Source organism: Dictyostelium discoideum (assembly GCF_000004695.1).
Source record: "Dictyostelium discoideum AX4 chromosome 2 chromosome, whole genome shotgun sequence".
NCBI classification, from domain to species: Eukaryota; Evosea; class Eumycetozoa; order Dictyosteliales; family Dictyosteliaceae; genus Dictyostelium; species Dictyostelium discoideum.
In genome coordinates, this window is record NC_007088.5 from 4,972,455 (window position 1) to 4,989,439 (window position 16,985).

The following is a 16,985-nucleotide window of genomic DNA, read 5'->3' on the forward strand; positions in this document are numbered from 1 at the left end:
TTTCTAAGAAAGAGAGTGGTCTTGTGATTGATGGAGGTGCAATGATATCTAATTGATTATCAAGTCCTTTGTTTAGTGAGAGTTGGTTTGTTGGGGTTTGTTTTTTAGGTGTGTCGATTTTTACACTTTTGTTTTTTGTTGTTGAGGTTGTGGAGGTATTATTTGTATTTGTTGTGTTGTTATCTGTATGATTTAACTGTAATTCAGTTGAGTGATCATCAGCCATTGTTGAAAAGTATATAGGACGATAGCCCTTGCTTTAATGAGCAAAAATAGGGTAAAATTAAGAGGAATGAATGTGGCGGTGAAGATATAACAGTGATTTATTTATTATATGTATAAATTCTCGTTTATTTCTTTGTTTTTTCGGTTTTTTGTTTTTTCAATCGAAGTTCGAATTTAGTGAAATTTCTAAAAAAGAAATGTCAAGTCAGAGGATCGAACTCTGGACCTTAGGATTATGAGACCTACGCTCTACCAACTGAGCCAACCTGACATGTTGATATTTTTTGTAATAAAGTTACTCTATAAAATTAATAGATATTAAATATGCATATTACATTACTAATTATAGTTGACACACATTTAAATAATATAATAATAATAATAATAATAATAATACTGTCAACTCATTATGAATAATATAAATACTAAAGAATAATTTTATAAACAATATTGAATATTATAAATATAAATTAATATTAAATAAAGATAACAAAGTATTATTCAATTATATAATTATTAATTATATATATTTATAAAGCTAACAAGCTTTATTACATTTGGCGACATCGTCTTTCAAAAAAAAAAAAAAAAAAAAATATACTATAAATATAAAGTTATCAAATTATTCAATCAATTAAAATTTTACATTAGATTAAATTTAATTTAATAAAATCTTAAAAAAAAAAAAAAAAAAAAAAAAAAAAAAAAAGAAAAAATTTAAAAAAAAAAAAAAAAAAAAAAAAAAAAAAAAAAAATGGTTATTATGAAAACCGTATTTTTTTCGGGTAATGGAAAGGGTTAATCATTCTTTAATTTCAACCACTAACTCTTATTAATTCATGGCGAGGAAATATCGAAAGCTGATATTATTAGAAAACTAAGAAACAATGCATTGGAATATGCCGCAACATTGGATACAGACTTAACAGCAATGGAGATAATTGAAGATCTTAAAGATGCTTTTGATATTGGTGATAGTGATGATTTATCAGATTTAACAAAGTTAGGAGAATATAAATACAATACATTAGATATATTAATTGGTAAATTTCTTTCAAAATGTTCAGCAGTTGATATTTCAGAAAAGTTTAAAATACAATTGTTTTATTCAGCTGTTGGTATTGAATTGGGTATTGAAATTACAAAATGTGCACCAAAATCATTAAAAAGAGCAATAGACATTGCAAAGTCTTGTGAAGATGGTTCAATTCGTATGAGAGGTAGATCAATGTATACTGGTCAATTGGTTGCAAAAACATTACAAGAATTTGGAACTCAAAAGTATCTTGGTTCTGGATCTGGTTATACAACATCACCACAGTACGTTACATCTCAAACTGAACAATCTACTGAAACTGAAGTATTAGCAACTCCAATTTATAAAAATCAAACATATTCACCACCACCATCACCTTATAAAGCACCACAAAATCAAGTAAATTCAATCACAAAATTTTGTAAATATTGCAAAAAGAAAGGTCATGTAATTCAAGAGTGTTGGTCTAAAGATAAAAAGAATAATTATAATGAGAATAAACAATCATATAATAATCATAGCACTAATGCAATTACAATGGTTAATGATAAAACGATTAATTCTATTGGAACTGATAGTATGAATGCAGCATTATTAATAAATGATAAGAATGTTAGAGGTTTAGTTGATACTGGTTCTTCTCTTACCATCATTTGGGAAAGTATTGCTAAAAAATTAAATTTAAAAGTTGAAGGTAAATCATTTTCAGTTAATTCAGCATCAAATAATGAAATTAAGATAGTTGGTAGTTGTGATACCATAATTAAATTAGGTAAAGCATCCGCAAAAGTTAATGTTAATATTGTTAAAGATAATGATACTTCAATCGATTGCATTTTTGGTGTAGATACACTTATTGGATTGAAATTAATAATTGATTGCAAGGAAATGATCATTAAGAATCTTGAATTTAATGTTGGTACAAGATTAATCACCAGAGAAACCAAACCAATTGTTTGCAAAATTGATCTAAATATATTAGAAAAAGTATCAAAACCAATGGCTGAGTTATTAATCAAAAATGAAGAGATTTTTGAAACCAAATTGTCAAAACCAGGATCATTAATAGATGTTGAACATTCAATTAAATTAACTGATGAAAATGTTTCTGTTTATACTCCACCATACAAAACTAGTCCAGCTGATAAAGAATTCATTGAAGAATACATTAAAGATGCATTAGATAAAGGTATAATCGAGAAATCAGATTCATCACAATACGGTTCTCCAATAGTCTTATCCAGAAAGAATGATAAAATTAGATTTTGTGTTAATTATAAAAAACTAAATGACCTCACAATTAAAGATAGATATCCACTTCCATTAATTTCTGATTGTTGGTATTATCTCAAAGATGCAAAAGTTTTCTCAAAAATTGATCTTACTTCTGGTTATTATCAAATCAAAATGAAAGAAGAGGACAAGGATAAAACAACCTTTGTCTCTCATATGGGTCAATTTAGATATGTTGTAATGCCATTTGGATTATGTAATGCACCAGCAACTTTTCAAAGATACATGAATGAATTATTAAAGGATGAATTAAGAAAAAGTAATATTGGGTTTATTGACGATTGTATAATTTATAGCAAGAATAATGAATATCATATTGAACATGTCAAACTATTATTCGAAAAATTCAAAGAAAAAGGTGCAAAGTTACAAATAACTAAATGTGAGTTTGAAAAAGAAGAGATCAAGTTTTTGGGATATATCGTTTCAAAGAATGGTATTACTTATGATAGTTCAAAGTTTAATGAATTATTAAAAACACCACCTCCATCAAATCAAAAAGAATTAATGAAATTACTCGGTACTGTCAATTACTTTAGAACATTCATTAAAAATTTCACTCATTTAACTTCATCATTTTATCCACTATTAAAGAAGGGTGTTAATTTCAAATGGACTGATGAATTGGAAAATGATCGTGTAAAATTATTTACTACATTAGCACAAACTAATCTTTTAAGTTTTCCACAAGATACAGATGATAATGTTATTGAAACTGATGCTTCAATTATTGGTATTGGTGGTGTAATGATTCAAAATGGTAAACCAGTTTCTTATTATTCAAGAACATTAAACAACGCTGAAAAGAATTATTCTGTTACTGAAAGAGAATGTTTGGCAATCATTGAATCAATTAAATATTTTAAATCCTATATCAATGGTAGAAAAGTAAAAATCATCACTGATCATCAACCTTTGAAATATCTCTTAACTGGTAAATTTACTGATCGTATTACAAGATGGACTGTATTACTTCAAGAGTATAATTACGAAATTATATATAGACCTGGTAAAGAAAACTTTTTAGCTGATGCATTATCAAGATGTCCAGATAGAGATCAACAGCCAATTGATTGTGATATTCCAGAAAAGATATTTACAATTACTCACTATCCAGTAGCTTCACCATCAACTACAATTTTACCAAGAGTCTTACCATCAAGATCAAATCAAACATCTAATGTTTCACCAGCTACAACAATTCAACCACCAAATTCATCAAGTTCAAATCAATCATCAAATATCCCACCAACAACAAACCAATCATCAAATATTACAAATCAACCAATAAATACTTCATCAATGAATTTAAATCAATCATTATCAAATCAAGCAACAACCGCTAGATTATTGAATAGTGTACCTATCTCAATCAACAATGATAATATTAATACAACAACTCCACAATTTACACAAGAGTCAATAAGAAAAGAGTTGGAAAAAGAAAATTATTATAGAGCAATGTATAAATATCTTGAAGAAACAAGACTTCCAGACAATGCACAAGCAGCAAGAAGAATTTTGTTCGAGTCTGAATTTTATTCAATGATTAATGGATTTCTTTGTCACGGTTTAAAACATACTTTATCAAGTAAGAAATCTCATTTTAAACATCTTCAAATTGTAGTTCCAAAAACTATGACTAAATGGATAATGGAAATATTTCATGATTCGCCACTTACTGGAGGACATTTTGGATTATTAAAAACTGTCGCAAAAATCAAAGAAAGATTCTATTGGATTGGTATGATTAAGGATATAAAAGAATTTATCGATAAATGTACAACTTGTTTACAAATTAAAAGAAAGTATGGTCCAAAAGAAGGTTTACTCATTCCAATTGAGATTGAACCTGAACCATTTAATACAATTGGTATTGATTTTATTGGTCCAATTACAAAAGATAATGCTCAAGTTTATTTGTTGGTTGTTATGGATTATTTTACTAAATGGCCAGAAGTTTTCTTTACCCTTGATATGGAAGGGGAGACTGTAGCTCAATTATTGTTGTATGAAATCTATACTAGATATGGGGTTCCAAAGAAGTTGGTTTCTGATCGTGGTAAGAATTTTTTAAGTAATGTAGTCTCTGGTGTTAATAAATTATTCGGTGTTCACAAATTAACAACTACTGCTTATCACCCACAATGTGATGGTCAAACTGAAAATTTCAATAATACATTAATTAAGATGCTCAAAGCTTTTATTGGTAATGAATTGTATGGCAATTGGGGTGAATTATTAAGATGTGTTTTATACTCATACAGAATTACACCACATGTTTCAACTGGTTTTTCACCCTTTTTCTTACTTTTTAATCGTCAACCAACTTTACCATTAGATACAACTTTAAATGTAAATTTTTATTCAAATTCACTAAGATTAGATTTCGCTGATAATTATGCACAATCCGTAAATAATAATCTTAAACGTGCCTTTTGGTTTACAAAGAATAATCTCGATAAAGCTCAAGAATTACAAAAAACAAATTATGATAAAGGTCGTCGTCCAACAAATATTCAAACAGGTGATTTTGTTTATTTACATACACCATATTCACAAACTTCTATTGGTCCAAAGAAATTCTATAAACCTTGGAGAGGTCCTTTTAAAGTTCAAGAAAAAGTTAGCGATGTTACATTCAAATTAGATATGGGTAATCTTAGAGATCATAAAGTAGTCAATATTGAAAGATTGAAAAAAATTTTCAACTAAAAGGGGGGGATATGTAATAAAGTTACTCTATAAAATTAATAGATATTAAATATGCATATTACATTACTAATTATAGTTGACACACATTTAAATAATATAATAATAATAATAATAATAATACTGTCAACTCATTATGAATAATATAAATACTAAAGAATAATTTTATAAACAATATTGAATATTATAAATATAAATTAATATTAAATAAAGATAACAAAGTATTATTCAATTATATAATTATTAATTATATATATTTATAAAGCTAACAAGCTTTATTACATTTTGAAATATTTTTGAAATATTTTTGCACCATTACGTTTTATTTCCATTCCAAAAAAAAAAAACGTTTTATTTTTCATTGGGAAGAAACTAATAATTGTGTTATCCAATTCAAAAAAGTATTTTTCATTTAAATTATTTTTTTTATATAATTCTACAGTATTTCATGAATGTTCATTTTTATTCTTTATTATTTTTTTTTTTTTAATTTTTAATTTTTTTTTTTTTTTTTTTTGAAAATTAAAATCAAAACCAAGATATTTTTTTTTTTTTCTTCCCTTATTTTTTTTTTTTTATTTTTATAACTATTCTTTAATAGAATTCTTTTTTTAAAAAAAAAGAACACCATGGAAGCTTTTTTGTTTTTTTTTTAAAAATGGATATAAATTATTATTTTTTTTTTTTAAAAAAATAAAACAAGATAATATCCAAAAATAAATAAAACAGAAAAAAAAATGCCTCCAAAGATTAAAATAATTACAGGTCCAATCGGTTCTGGAAAAACAACAATTTTAAATAGAATCAAAGAGTCATATGAAAGAAAAGAAATCTTTATTGGTCAAAAGGTTGGATTTTTTGGTGAACCTACTGATTCCACTGTAGCTAATGCTCTCCTAAAGGATATGTACTCAAAGTTTCCATTTGCTAATGATCAGTTTGAAACTTTACAAAAATACCTAATGGCTGTGGAAGCTAATGATTTATGTAATGCTTTGTCATCGTCAGAGTATGATATTGTTTACTTTGATACATCGGTTTTGTATGGAGTTGTATTTTTACAAACTGCTAATGATTTGAAAATCATAAACAATCAAACCTATTCAAATTGTCTAACGTTTTACTATCAAATGATTTCAAATATTAATTTCGAAAATGCTGAAGTAACCAATTTAAAAGTCATACCACACATAGGTGTATGGAGCAAATTAACCAAAGAGGTAGAGCCTTTGAAGTCGGTAGTTTATCTATAGACTATGTTTCCAAATTAACCGATAAAATTCGATCTCATTGTGTTAGCCAAGTTTATCAAGACTTGAAAAACCAATAAAATGCTGTATCCATAGAGAATACAAAAGCAATGATGACCTGTTCAATGACATTTTCTTTAATGAAAATCCAAACTCAATTCCCACACCATCAAATACTCTAACTCAATCTCTTCAAAGTTCACACTCAAATCTTAGTTTTTATTACCCATCGAATCAAGAGCAATATTTTAATATTCAAGATTATTTGAATTAATAAAACTAAATTCTAAATAATACTATAAAAAAAAAAAAAAAAAATAAAAATATATTTAAATTAAATAAAAAAAGAAAAAAAAATGTCTACATTTGCCGATCTTCGTTCTGTTTCAGGTGGCTTACTAGGTGGTATGGGTAGTATTGGTGTTGCCGCTCTTGGTGCCTACTTTATTTATACAAGTGAAATTGGAAGCGTTGATTTCAATATGGGTGTTGGTTTTGCTGCCTTTGGTTGTCTCTTAGTCTCAGATCATTATTCAAAATAAAAATGATTAAAGAAAAATGATTAAAAGAAAAAAAAATAAAATAAAAATTTTTAAGATAACTAGATTTCAATGATTTTTTTTTCAATTATTATTTATCAAAATTATTTATTTATTTAAAATAAAAACAAAAATAGTTGATGGTTTTATTTGTTTTTTTCTTCATTTTCTTTTGGCACATAATCTAACAACTTTTCCATCTATATACTGAAGATTTGTTAATAATTCAGTTCTTTCTTTAAAACGATTTTTTTTTACGATTTTTTCTTTACAGTCAGCTGTACATACACAAGGTTCAAACTTGGGGAATTCATCTGGATCTGTTAATAGCCACATGTATTTACTCTTTTTTTCCTCAGCTTCTTCAATGGATAAATTTGAATGTGGGCACTTATTAGTAGTTCTTTCTTCCATTATTTAAGTTGTAACTATAAATATGTTTGTGCGATAATGTTTTATTTTTAATGTTAGTAAAATAAGTATTAAAAAAAAATTAAATTATTATTTAAAAAAAATAGAAAAAAACTGTGGGTGTGGTGTTTTAATGATTCCAAAAAAAAAAAAAATCAATAATAAAATAAAAAATTTTATAAATAAAATCTTTAATCTTTTTTAAATTAACTCTTATATAATTATTTTGTAAATGGTTATTTCAAAATTAGACCTAATGATCATGAGACCCTACGCTCTACCAATTGTGCCAACCCGACATGTTGATATTTTTTGACAAAAAATGCTCAATCTGGTGTTATCCAATTCAAAAAAAAAAAGTTTCTTAATGATTTACCTTAGGATTATGAGACCTGCACTATACCAACTTAACCAAACTGATATGTTGATATTTTTCCTTAGAAAAATGACTAACCAGATATTTTTTAATGTTGAAAAACTCAACCATCTGGAATTCAAAAAAAATTATAACCTTTACATCAACACCCCAAAAATTGAGGCTAATTCAATACCAACTACATAAGGTTAAGTTTAAAACAAAATAATAAAAATTAATAATAATAATATTAACAATAATAATAAGAAATAAAAAAAATTTATTAAAAAACAATATCAAAACTCTGAGGCTTTGGGTTATATTATGGAATTTCTTTTGGCAAAAAGAAAAAAAAAAAAAAAAATAAAATTCTAAGAAAAACTTACATAATTTAGAATAAGTAATTAAGAGATAATAGATAACACTATATGTATGTTTTAGTGTAAAATTTCTTTTATAACCTTTAATTAAAATTTTTATTTTTCTCACCATTTTTCGTTTTTTCAAAAAAACTTAAAATGCATAATTTGGATAGTCTTTATTTGAAAGTAAAAAACCAGGAATGATAAGAAAAATAAAAATTTAAAATAAAGATTATAAAAAATAATTAACACACCAAAACATACCATATGTTATTTATTATCTCTTAATTATTTACTTAATCTAATAGATATTCTAACAAAACATTTAAAAATAATTAGTTATGAAATACAAATATATGAATTAAATATATGTTTAGAAATAAAACAAATAATTAAAACAAATAAAAGATTTATTATTGTTATGGAAATTGTAAAATAAAAACTGATGTTAGTCTCATTACAATTATGGGCGATGGTTTTTGCTAATAAAATTTAATAAGGCTTTAAAACTTTTTTTTTTTTTTTACATCTCTTTAAAAATTCCAATTTTCTTGCAACTTTCTTCCAAATTTTAAGAAAGGTGATCATTTCCAGTATTTAAAATAAATTTCCATCAAGCCTTAGTAGCTCAGTTGGTACGAGCGTGAGACTGAAGATCTTAAGGTCGCTGGTTCGATCCCGGCCTGAGGCAAATATTTTTTGATGGTTTTCCAATGGCTGATGATCACTCCGCCGAAAAGACACAGTCTGATCACAGGTAAAAAAAAAAAAAAAAAAAGTTAAATCATACAGATAACAACACAACCAATACAAATAATACCTCCACAACCTCAACAACAAAAAACGAAAGTGCAAAAATCGACACACCTAAAAAACAAACCCTAACAAACCAACTCTCACTAAACAAAGGACTTGATAATCAATTAGATATCATTGCACCTCCATCAATCACAAGACCACTCTCCTTCTTAGAAAAAAACAATAACACCATCAACATTAAGTGTTACTTTAATCAACCACACATCCATGAAGAATTAACCTCTAAAGATGACACAAGAATCCAACAAATTCACAAAAATATTCACAAACTCTTCGAAGATATACTGTCGCCATCAGCATTTAAAATAATTGGTGCAACAGCCTTGGTAAATTGCAACGTTGATAAATTAACTTCAATAATCAACCTTCAAAACCAACTTGCACTAAATATAGACAAACTCAACTATAGATTCGATATATCATCAAATGATTATGCAACCATTAAAACATTCATTAAAACGTACTCACCCAAACATGCAAACGATGCAATTATAAACAACCTCACTAAATTCACCAGTTGTACATCAATTGAATCATTTACTGTCACATACTCATATGCTGTTGCGTTTAAAAGCTACATTATAACATATCATCTAATTGATCACACACAACATTGTTGATCAAAAGATCGAACAACCATCTGGTATCACAAGATATATCAAAGCTGCAACACGTAGTGTCACTAAACACAAAATTCAACATGCAAAAAATGCAGATATGGCAACAACTATAAAAAATGCTCTCACAAACCCAAATATTAACAAAAACTATCAACCACCAAAAAACAACATTAACACCCCACCAATCAACGAAATTGCAAATTCCAATCGCAATAATAACCCACTTCAAAATAGTGGTTCAAAAGCTACACTAAATGAATCACTTAATAATAACGGGAAAAACTCATTATCAATGTGAGATTTCATTATTGTTTTGGGATTGATTGTTATTATTAAGTGATTCATTTAGTGTAGCTTTTGAACAACTATTTGGAAGTGGGTTATTATTGTGATTGGAATTTGCAATTTCGTTGATTGGTGGGGTGTTAATGTTGTTTTTTGGTGGTTGGTTGTTTTTGTTAATATTTGGGTTTGTGAGAGCATTTTTTATAGTTGTTGCCATATCTGCATTTTTTGCACGTTGAGTTTTGTGTTTAGTGACACTACGTGTTGCAGCTTTGATATATCTTGTGATACCAGATGGTTGTTCGATCTTTTGATCAACAATGTTGTGTGTGATCAATTAGATGATATGTTATAATGTAGCTTTTAAACGCAACAGCATATGAGTATGTGACAGTAAATGATTCAATTGATGTACAGCTGGTGAATTTGGTGAGGTTGTTTGTAATTGCATCGTTTGCATGTTTGGGTGAGTACGTTTGAATGAATGTTTTAATGATTGCATAATCATTTGATGATATTTCGAATCTATAGTTGAGTTTGTCGATATTTAGTGCAAGTTGGTTTTGAAGGTTGATTATTGAAGTTAATTTATCAACATTGCAGTTTACGAAGGCAGTTGCACCAATTATTTTAAATGCTGATGGCGACAGTGTATCTTCGAAGAGTTTGTGAATGTTTTTGTGAATTTGTTGAATTCTTGTGTCATCTTTAGAGGTTAATTCTTCACGGATGTGTGGTTGATTAAAGTAACACTTAATGTTGATGGTGTTATTGTTTTTTTCTAAGAAGGAGAGTGGTCTTGTGATTGATGGAGGTGCAATGATATCTAATTAATTATCAAGTCCTTTGTTTAGTGAGAATTGGTTTGTTGGGGTTTGTTTTTTAGGTGTGTCGATTTTTGCACTTTTGTTTTTTGTTGTTGAGGTTGTGGAGGTATTATTTGTATTGGTTGTGTCGTTATCTGTATGATTTAATTGTAATTCAGTTGAGTGATCATCAGCCATTGTTGAAAGGTATATAGGACGATAGCCCTTGCTTTACTGAGCAAAAATAGGGCAAAATTAAGATGAATGAATGTGGTGGTAAAGATATAACAGTGATTTATTTATTATATGTATAAATTCTTGTTTATTTCTTTGTTTCGTTTTTTTTCATACTTTGATAATTTTTATAATTTTGATAATTTTGATATTTTTGATATTTTTGATATTTTTGATAGTTTGTTAAATCCAATGAGGAATATAAAGTCAAAAATTAATTATAAAAAAAAAAAAAAACTGGTTTAGAAAATTCACATACATTTTAACAAAGAATAGTATATTGATTAATCCATCAAAGATTTAGACAAATAGTGTACACTTTGTTAAATTGGAAAAAATTGTATTGTTAAAAACCAAAAAAGTTGGTTTTTTTTATTTATTTATTTATTTAAATTTGGGACTCACAATAAATAAGTTGTTGTAAATATTTTAAATAATAAATTTTATCACCAATCAATTGAGATAATTGATTCTCAATGCTTGCAATATCAACTATTTCATTGTTTGAAGTTGAGGGTGATTGACTCTTTAATAGATTATAAGTTTCTTTAAATTTATCCTCACCAAAAATTGAAGAACAAAAATGTCTTAAAGCATTTGCACGACTATGTAATCTCTTATCATCTAAATTCTCTTTTGAAATTGAATTATTTAAATTATTTTGTAATATTAATTCATTTATAATTTTTAAATTATTTTGATTATTTTGATTATTTTGATTATTTTGATTATTTTGATTATTTTGATTAGTTATAATTGAACTACTACTACTTGTTAAACTATTATTTAAACTTGAACTACCACTACTATTTAAATCACTAAACGCTGAACTACTACTACTATTTATATTACTAGGTTTAGGAATAGTACTACTAATTTTTATATTATTAATTATTTCTTTGTTTTTTTCTTTTAAATTATTTAATTTCACTCTATTTATAGATTTTTTATCAGTAATAGATGATGATGATGATGATGATGATGATGATGATGATGATGTTTTGATTGGAGAAGAGGATTTACTTGATAATTTAACAGAATTTAATTTACTTCTATGTCCTAAATCATCCAATTTAAAATCGGTTCTTTTTTTAGTTGTCATTGTATTAGTACCACTTGTTAAAGTTGTATTGGTTGTTGATGCTGTGGATGCTGTGGATGCTGATGTTGGTAATTGTGTTATTATTGATTGAGTAGGTAATGGTTTAATTGATGGTGATAAATGAGAAATAACAGAGATATTTGTTTTAGTGGAAACACTATTTCCAATTACGATATTATTTTTAATATTTGAAATTGTAGAATCCACTTGTTGTGATGTCACTTTAATTGGTGTTATACTTTTTTTTATTGTTTGTGAATTGGTTGAAGCTGTTGTTGAAGTTGTTGTTGATGATTTAATTGGTGTAGTTAATTTATTTAATGATGATGATGATGATGTAGTTGAAATTTTAGTTGGTGTTGTTGTTGTTGATGATGATGAACCTGTATTACTACCATTACTGGAAGGTGGTCTTGGGATTGAAGTAGTTAATGATAATCTACCTGTTGATGGCGTATTTGACCTACTCGAAGTTGGTGTTGTAGTTGTACTTTTATTTGAAGTACTAATTGAAGTTGGTGTTGATAATTCAAGCATTGATTTTGTACTTTTTAGTCCTGGTCTTATAGGTGTTGTTGAAGTTGTGTTGTTATTAGTAGTAGTATTACTATTACTATTGTTACCACTACTACTACTACTAATACTACTACTACCACTATTCGTTGGTTTATGTTGAATACTTAAAGACGAAACTGATCTATTTAATACTGTACTATTAACATTACTATTACCATTACCACTTACTCCAATACCACCACTACTACCTGTAGTATTTGAAAATCTTGGTGGTGATGTACATAAACTATCCGATTTCAAAGATGATTTTGGTAATGATGAAGAGGATGATAAAGTTGGCGATGGATTAGTTGGTGATTTTGTAGATGTAGATGTAGGTGACATTCTTTCTTTTGATGGAGTAGTTGGTCTAAATTGTGAGTTTGACGACGACGACGATGACGATGATGAAGATATTTGTGAAGATAAATTTGATGCCATTGGTTTATTAATTGTATTTACAGATGATCTATCTTTAGATGGTGTTGTTGTTGTTGTTGTTGGTGGTGGTGGTTTAACTGATGATGAAGAGGAAGATGATAATGATGATTTTTTAGGTGTAGTTGTTGCTGTTGTTGGAGTTGGTGTGGTTGTAGTTGTAGTTGTTCTTTTTGGTGTTATCATAGTTGATGTTGATTTTGGTGTAGTTATTTTTGGTGTTGTCGGTTTACTAACTAAACGAGTTGGTGTTTTAGATGAAATTGGAGCTTTTGGTAAAGGTGTTTTAATTGATGGCGTTATTTTTGAAGTTGTTGGATTCTTTGTTCCACTAATTGGAGTTTTTGATAATGGTGTTTTGACCAAAGATGATTTAATAGTTGGTGTTTTAACTAAAGTTGGTTTAATTGATGGTGTTGTTTTTAAACTTGTTGTTTTTGTTGTTGTTGTTGTTATTGGTTTCTTTGGTGATAATGGTGGTGATACTGTTGTATTTACTTTCGATTTAACAATACTGCTACTAGTAGTAGTAGTAGATGAAGAATTAACATCATCTACATTTGATTTATTATTATTATTATTATTATTATTATTATTATTATTATTATTATTATTATTATTATTATTATTATTATTATTATTATTATTATTATTATTATTATTATTATTATTATTATTATTATTATTAATATTTCTTGCCATTGCTAAAGGTATATTTTGAAATTTTTGATCTTTAACTTCAGTTGATGATGAAATATTATTAGAAGCACTATTATTACTTCCACTTGAATTATTTGAAATATTTAAAGAATCATTATTATTTTCATTAAGATTTGAGTCAAAAGGTTTTAAAGGTATACCTAAATATTGATTTATAAAAGGTAATTCCAATATATCATTTACAGATGGTCTATTCTTTGGATCTATTTGAAGCATTGAAGATATTAAATTTCTTAAATCATTTGAATAATGCGATGGTATTGGTGGATAAGTACCTTTTAAAATCTTTAAAACCAATGCAGGTAAATTGGCGGCGTTGAAAGCATGTTTTAAAGTTGTCAATTCATATAAAACACAACCTAAACTCCAAATATCGGATTTGTGATCGTAACCTTTCTCATTTTGAATTAGTTCAGGTGATAGGTAATATGGTGTACCCAATACAGTTGACGCTAAACTAGTTTCTGAATTTAAAATTTTCGCAATACCAAAATCACCCAATTTTATAAAGTAATCACCATTTACAATTGATAGAAATATATTTTGTGTCTTTAAATCCCTATGTAAAATATTCCTACTTGATATATACTGAAGTGCTTTACAAATCTGTGAAAACCATGATAATATTTCAAATTCTGAAAATGTTTTATTTTGTAATGTCCTCTTTTTAATCTCTAAATTAATGTCACCTGCATTTGCATATTCCATTATAATATATAAACAACCATTTAATATAAAACTATCATAATATCCAATTATATTTTCATGACTATTTATATATGTATGTATATAAATTAAAATTAAAATAAAAATAAATTAAATTATTAATATAATAATTTAAATTATAATAATATTAAAAAAAAAAAAAAAAAAAAGTTTTTACATACTCTAACATTGATAATAAATTAACTTCATTCATAGCATCGCTTCTTTCTTTTGGTTGCATTTCCATAACATTTATTTCTTTTAAAACTAATAAAAGACCATCTGATTTCCTTTTAACTAAAATCGCTCTACCAAATGAACCTTTACCTATGGTTTTAATTTCTTCATATTTATCCATATTTTTTTCTTTTTTTTTTTTTTTTTTTTTTTTATTGTTTTATTTGCTAGTAGTAATTTGGTTTTTTTTTTTTTTTAAAAAAAAAAAAAAAAAAACCTTTTAATCGATTCTTTTTGTGCTTTATTTAAAAATGATATTAAAAAATTAAAGTGAGATTCATAATATTTGATAAATTGAAATAAATTGGTAAAAAAGTAATAGTAAAAATGTAAAAAAAAAAAAAAAAAAAAAAAAAAAAAAAGTTAAAAATGATCAAAAAAAAAAAAAAATAAAAATAAAAATAAAAATAAAAATAAAAAATAAAATAAAATAAAATACTTTTTTTTCAAATAATTAATTGAAAAATTAACGACGAAAAAAAAAATAAAATAAAAATAAAAAAATATTTATTTGATTGGATTTTTGTTTTTGATTATTTACTTTTTATTTATTTTTAAATATTTTAAATTTATATTTATGTTTAACCACTTTTTTTTTTTTTTTTTTAAATTGATTGACAAAAATTAAAAAAAATAAAAATAAAATGAAAAAAAGAAAAAAAAATATTAAAAATAAAAAAATTAAAAATAAAAATTAAAAAATGAAAAATTTCAATTCTACACACACACCATTACGAATAATCTTGATTTGGTCACTGTTTTATTTACATTTTATTTTACTCTGTTTTTTTTTTTTTTTATTTTTTTTTTTATTTTTTAATGAACTGGTTTTGATAAAACTTTTTTCTTTTCAACTTCAATTTTATGGAAAACAATCTTTTTGGAAGTTTTACTTAAATATGACAATGACCCTATTGATTTTTCTTTTCCATTATTTTTATTATTATTATTTGTTTGATCTTGATTTTCTTTTACCGATTTTTCTTTTTCTTTTTCTTTTTCTTTTTCTTTTTCTTTGTCCTTATTTTCTTTTTCTTTTTCTTCTTTTTCTTTTTCTTTTTCTTTTTCTTTTTCTTTTTCTTTTTCTTTTTCTTTATCTAAAGTTTGATTATTTTTATCAACAGATTGAGAATTTTCAATTTCCATACTATCTTGATCATCTTTTGGTTTATCATCGATATTACTATCATTTTTATTTTTATTATTTTCATTATTTACTTGACTTGCTTGTGATGTATTATTATTATTATTATTTGCTTTTGTGACAGTTCTAAAAAATAATTGAGTTCCAAATGTTTCTTCAAAATTTCCTTTATAAAATGTATCACCTATCTTTAATATTGGATTTGGTGTTTCTAAACCCTATTATTATTATTAATTATTAATTATTATTATTAATTTAGTATTAGTCAAATGATATTGATATAAATAATAATAATTAATGATAAATGATTATTTACAATTAAACTATAATCTTTATTTAATAAGTAACCAGGATCTTCACCAACGATTTCTAATAAAATTAAAGTATCATCTGGTTCTAAAGAATCCTCTTCTTCATCTAATAGATATTGACTTGATGGAAATCCTGTATCTTTTTCTTCTTCACTTGATATTTGATAAAGTTCATCATCACTATCATCAGTTTCTTCAGATTCATCATCATCTTCTTCATCTTCCTCAATATTGTAAACACTTTCACCATAATCACCTTGTGAATTCTCTATTTCGTCAGAAAAACTTTCATAACCATCATCATCATCATCATCGTCATCATCATCATCGTCATTTTCAACTTGATAATCATTTTTCTTATTTTTATTGTGAGTAGTAAAGGTATTTTTAATTTTCTCTAATTTATTTTCAAGTGACTCCTCTTCATCTTCCTCTGATGACGCTTTATTTCTCCCTTTTTTTGGCATTCTTTTAAAAATTATTTGTTGTGTTTTGAAGAAGGAAAAAAAAAAAAAATAAAAAAATAAAAAAAAAAAAGTAAAAAACAAAAAAAAAAGCGAAAAAATGAAAAATAAAAAAATTAAATTTAGAAATAAAATTATTAATTATTATTATTATTATTATTTTATTTTAACCTTAAATAATTAAATAAATAATAATAATTAATATAAAACAATTATACAAAGTTTTAATTTATTATTTTTATTTTAATTTTTAATATAAAGTCAATTATTAATATTTTTTTTATTTTGTATGATTAATTTTTTTTTTGTTTTTTTTTTTTTTATATTGATCCATTAAAGGAAATAAACAGTAATAAATAGAT

General features: G+C 25.4%; 4 protein-coding genes and 2 non-coding genes across 6 annotated transcripts; 1 reads left to right on the top strand and 5 right to left on the bottom strand.

Annotated features, from left to right (window-relative positions):
• Positions 1-423: 423 nt before the first annotated feature.
• Positions 424-496, bottom strand: tRNA-Met-CAU-9. The gene has a single exon. It is a non-coding gene; the product is annotated as a tRNA-Met (tRNA).
• Positions 497-8,800: 8,304 nt separating this feature from the next.
• On the top strand, positions 8,801-8,874 carry tRNA-Phe-GAA-4. Its single transcript has one exon. It is a non-coding gene; the product is annotated as a tRNA-Phe (tRNA).
• A 1,382-nt stretch (positions 8,875-10,256) lies between these two features.
• DDB_G0275219 (hypothetical protein) lies at positions 10,257-10,409 on the bottom strand (the record flags this gene model as incomplete). Its single annotated transcript, XM_638639.1, has 1 exon — positions 10,257-10,409. One exon carries the CDS (start codon positions 10,407-10,409, stop codon positions 10,257-10,259), a length of 153 nt encoding a protein of 50 aa, XP_643731.1.
• A 328-nt stretch (positions 10,410-10,737) lies between these two features.
• DDB_G0275217 (hypothetical protein) lies at positions 10,738-10,911 on the bottom strand (the record flags this gene model as incomplete). Its single annotated transcript, XM_638640.1, has 1 exon — positions 10,738-10,911. The coding sequence occupies one exon, from the start codon at positions 10,909-10,911 to the stop codon at positions 10,738-10,740; it is 174 nt and encodes a 57-aa protein (XP_643732.1).
• A 424-nt stretch (positions 10,912-11,335) lies between these two features.
• On the bottom strand, positions 11,336-14,825 carry nek3 (NEK family protein kinase; the record flags this gene model as incomplete). Its single annotated transcript, XM_638641.1, has 2 exons — positions 11,336-14,531; positions 14,650-14,825. The coding sequence occupies 2 exons, from the start codon at positions 14,823-14,825 to the stop codon at positions 11,336-11,338; spliced, it is 3,372 nt and encodes a 1,123-aa protein (XP_643733.1).
• Positions 14,826-15,520: 695 nt separating this feature from the next.
• DDB_G0275127 (hypothetical protein) lies at positions 15,521-16,626 on the bottom strand (the record flags this gene model as incomplete). The annotated part of the gene is made up of 2 exons (XM_638642.1): positions 15,521-16,066; positions 16,165-16,626. 2 exons carry the CDS (start codon positions 16,624-16,626, stop codon positions 15,521-15,523), a joined length of 1,008 nt encoding a protein of 335 aa, XP_643734.1.
• Between the last annotated feature and the right edge of the window lie 359 nt (positions 16,627-16,985).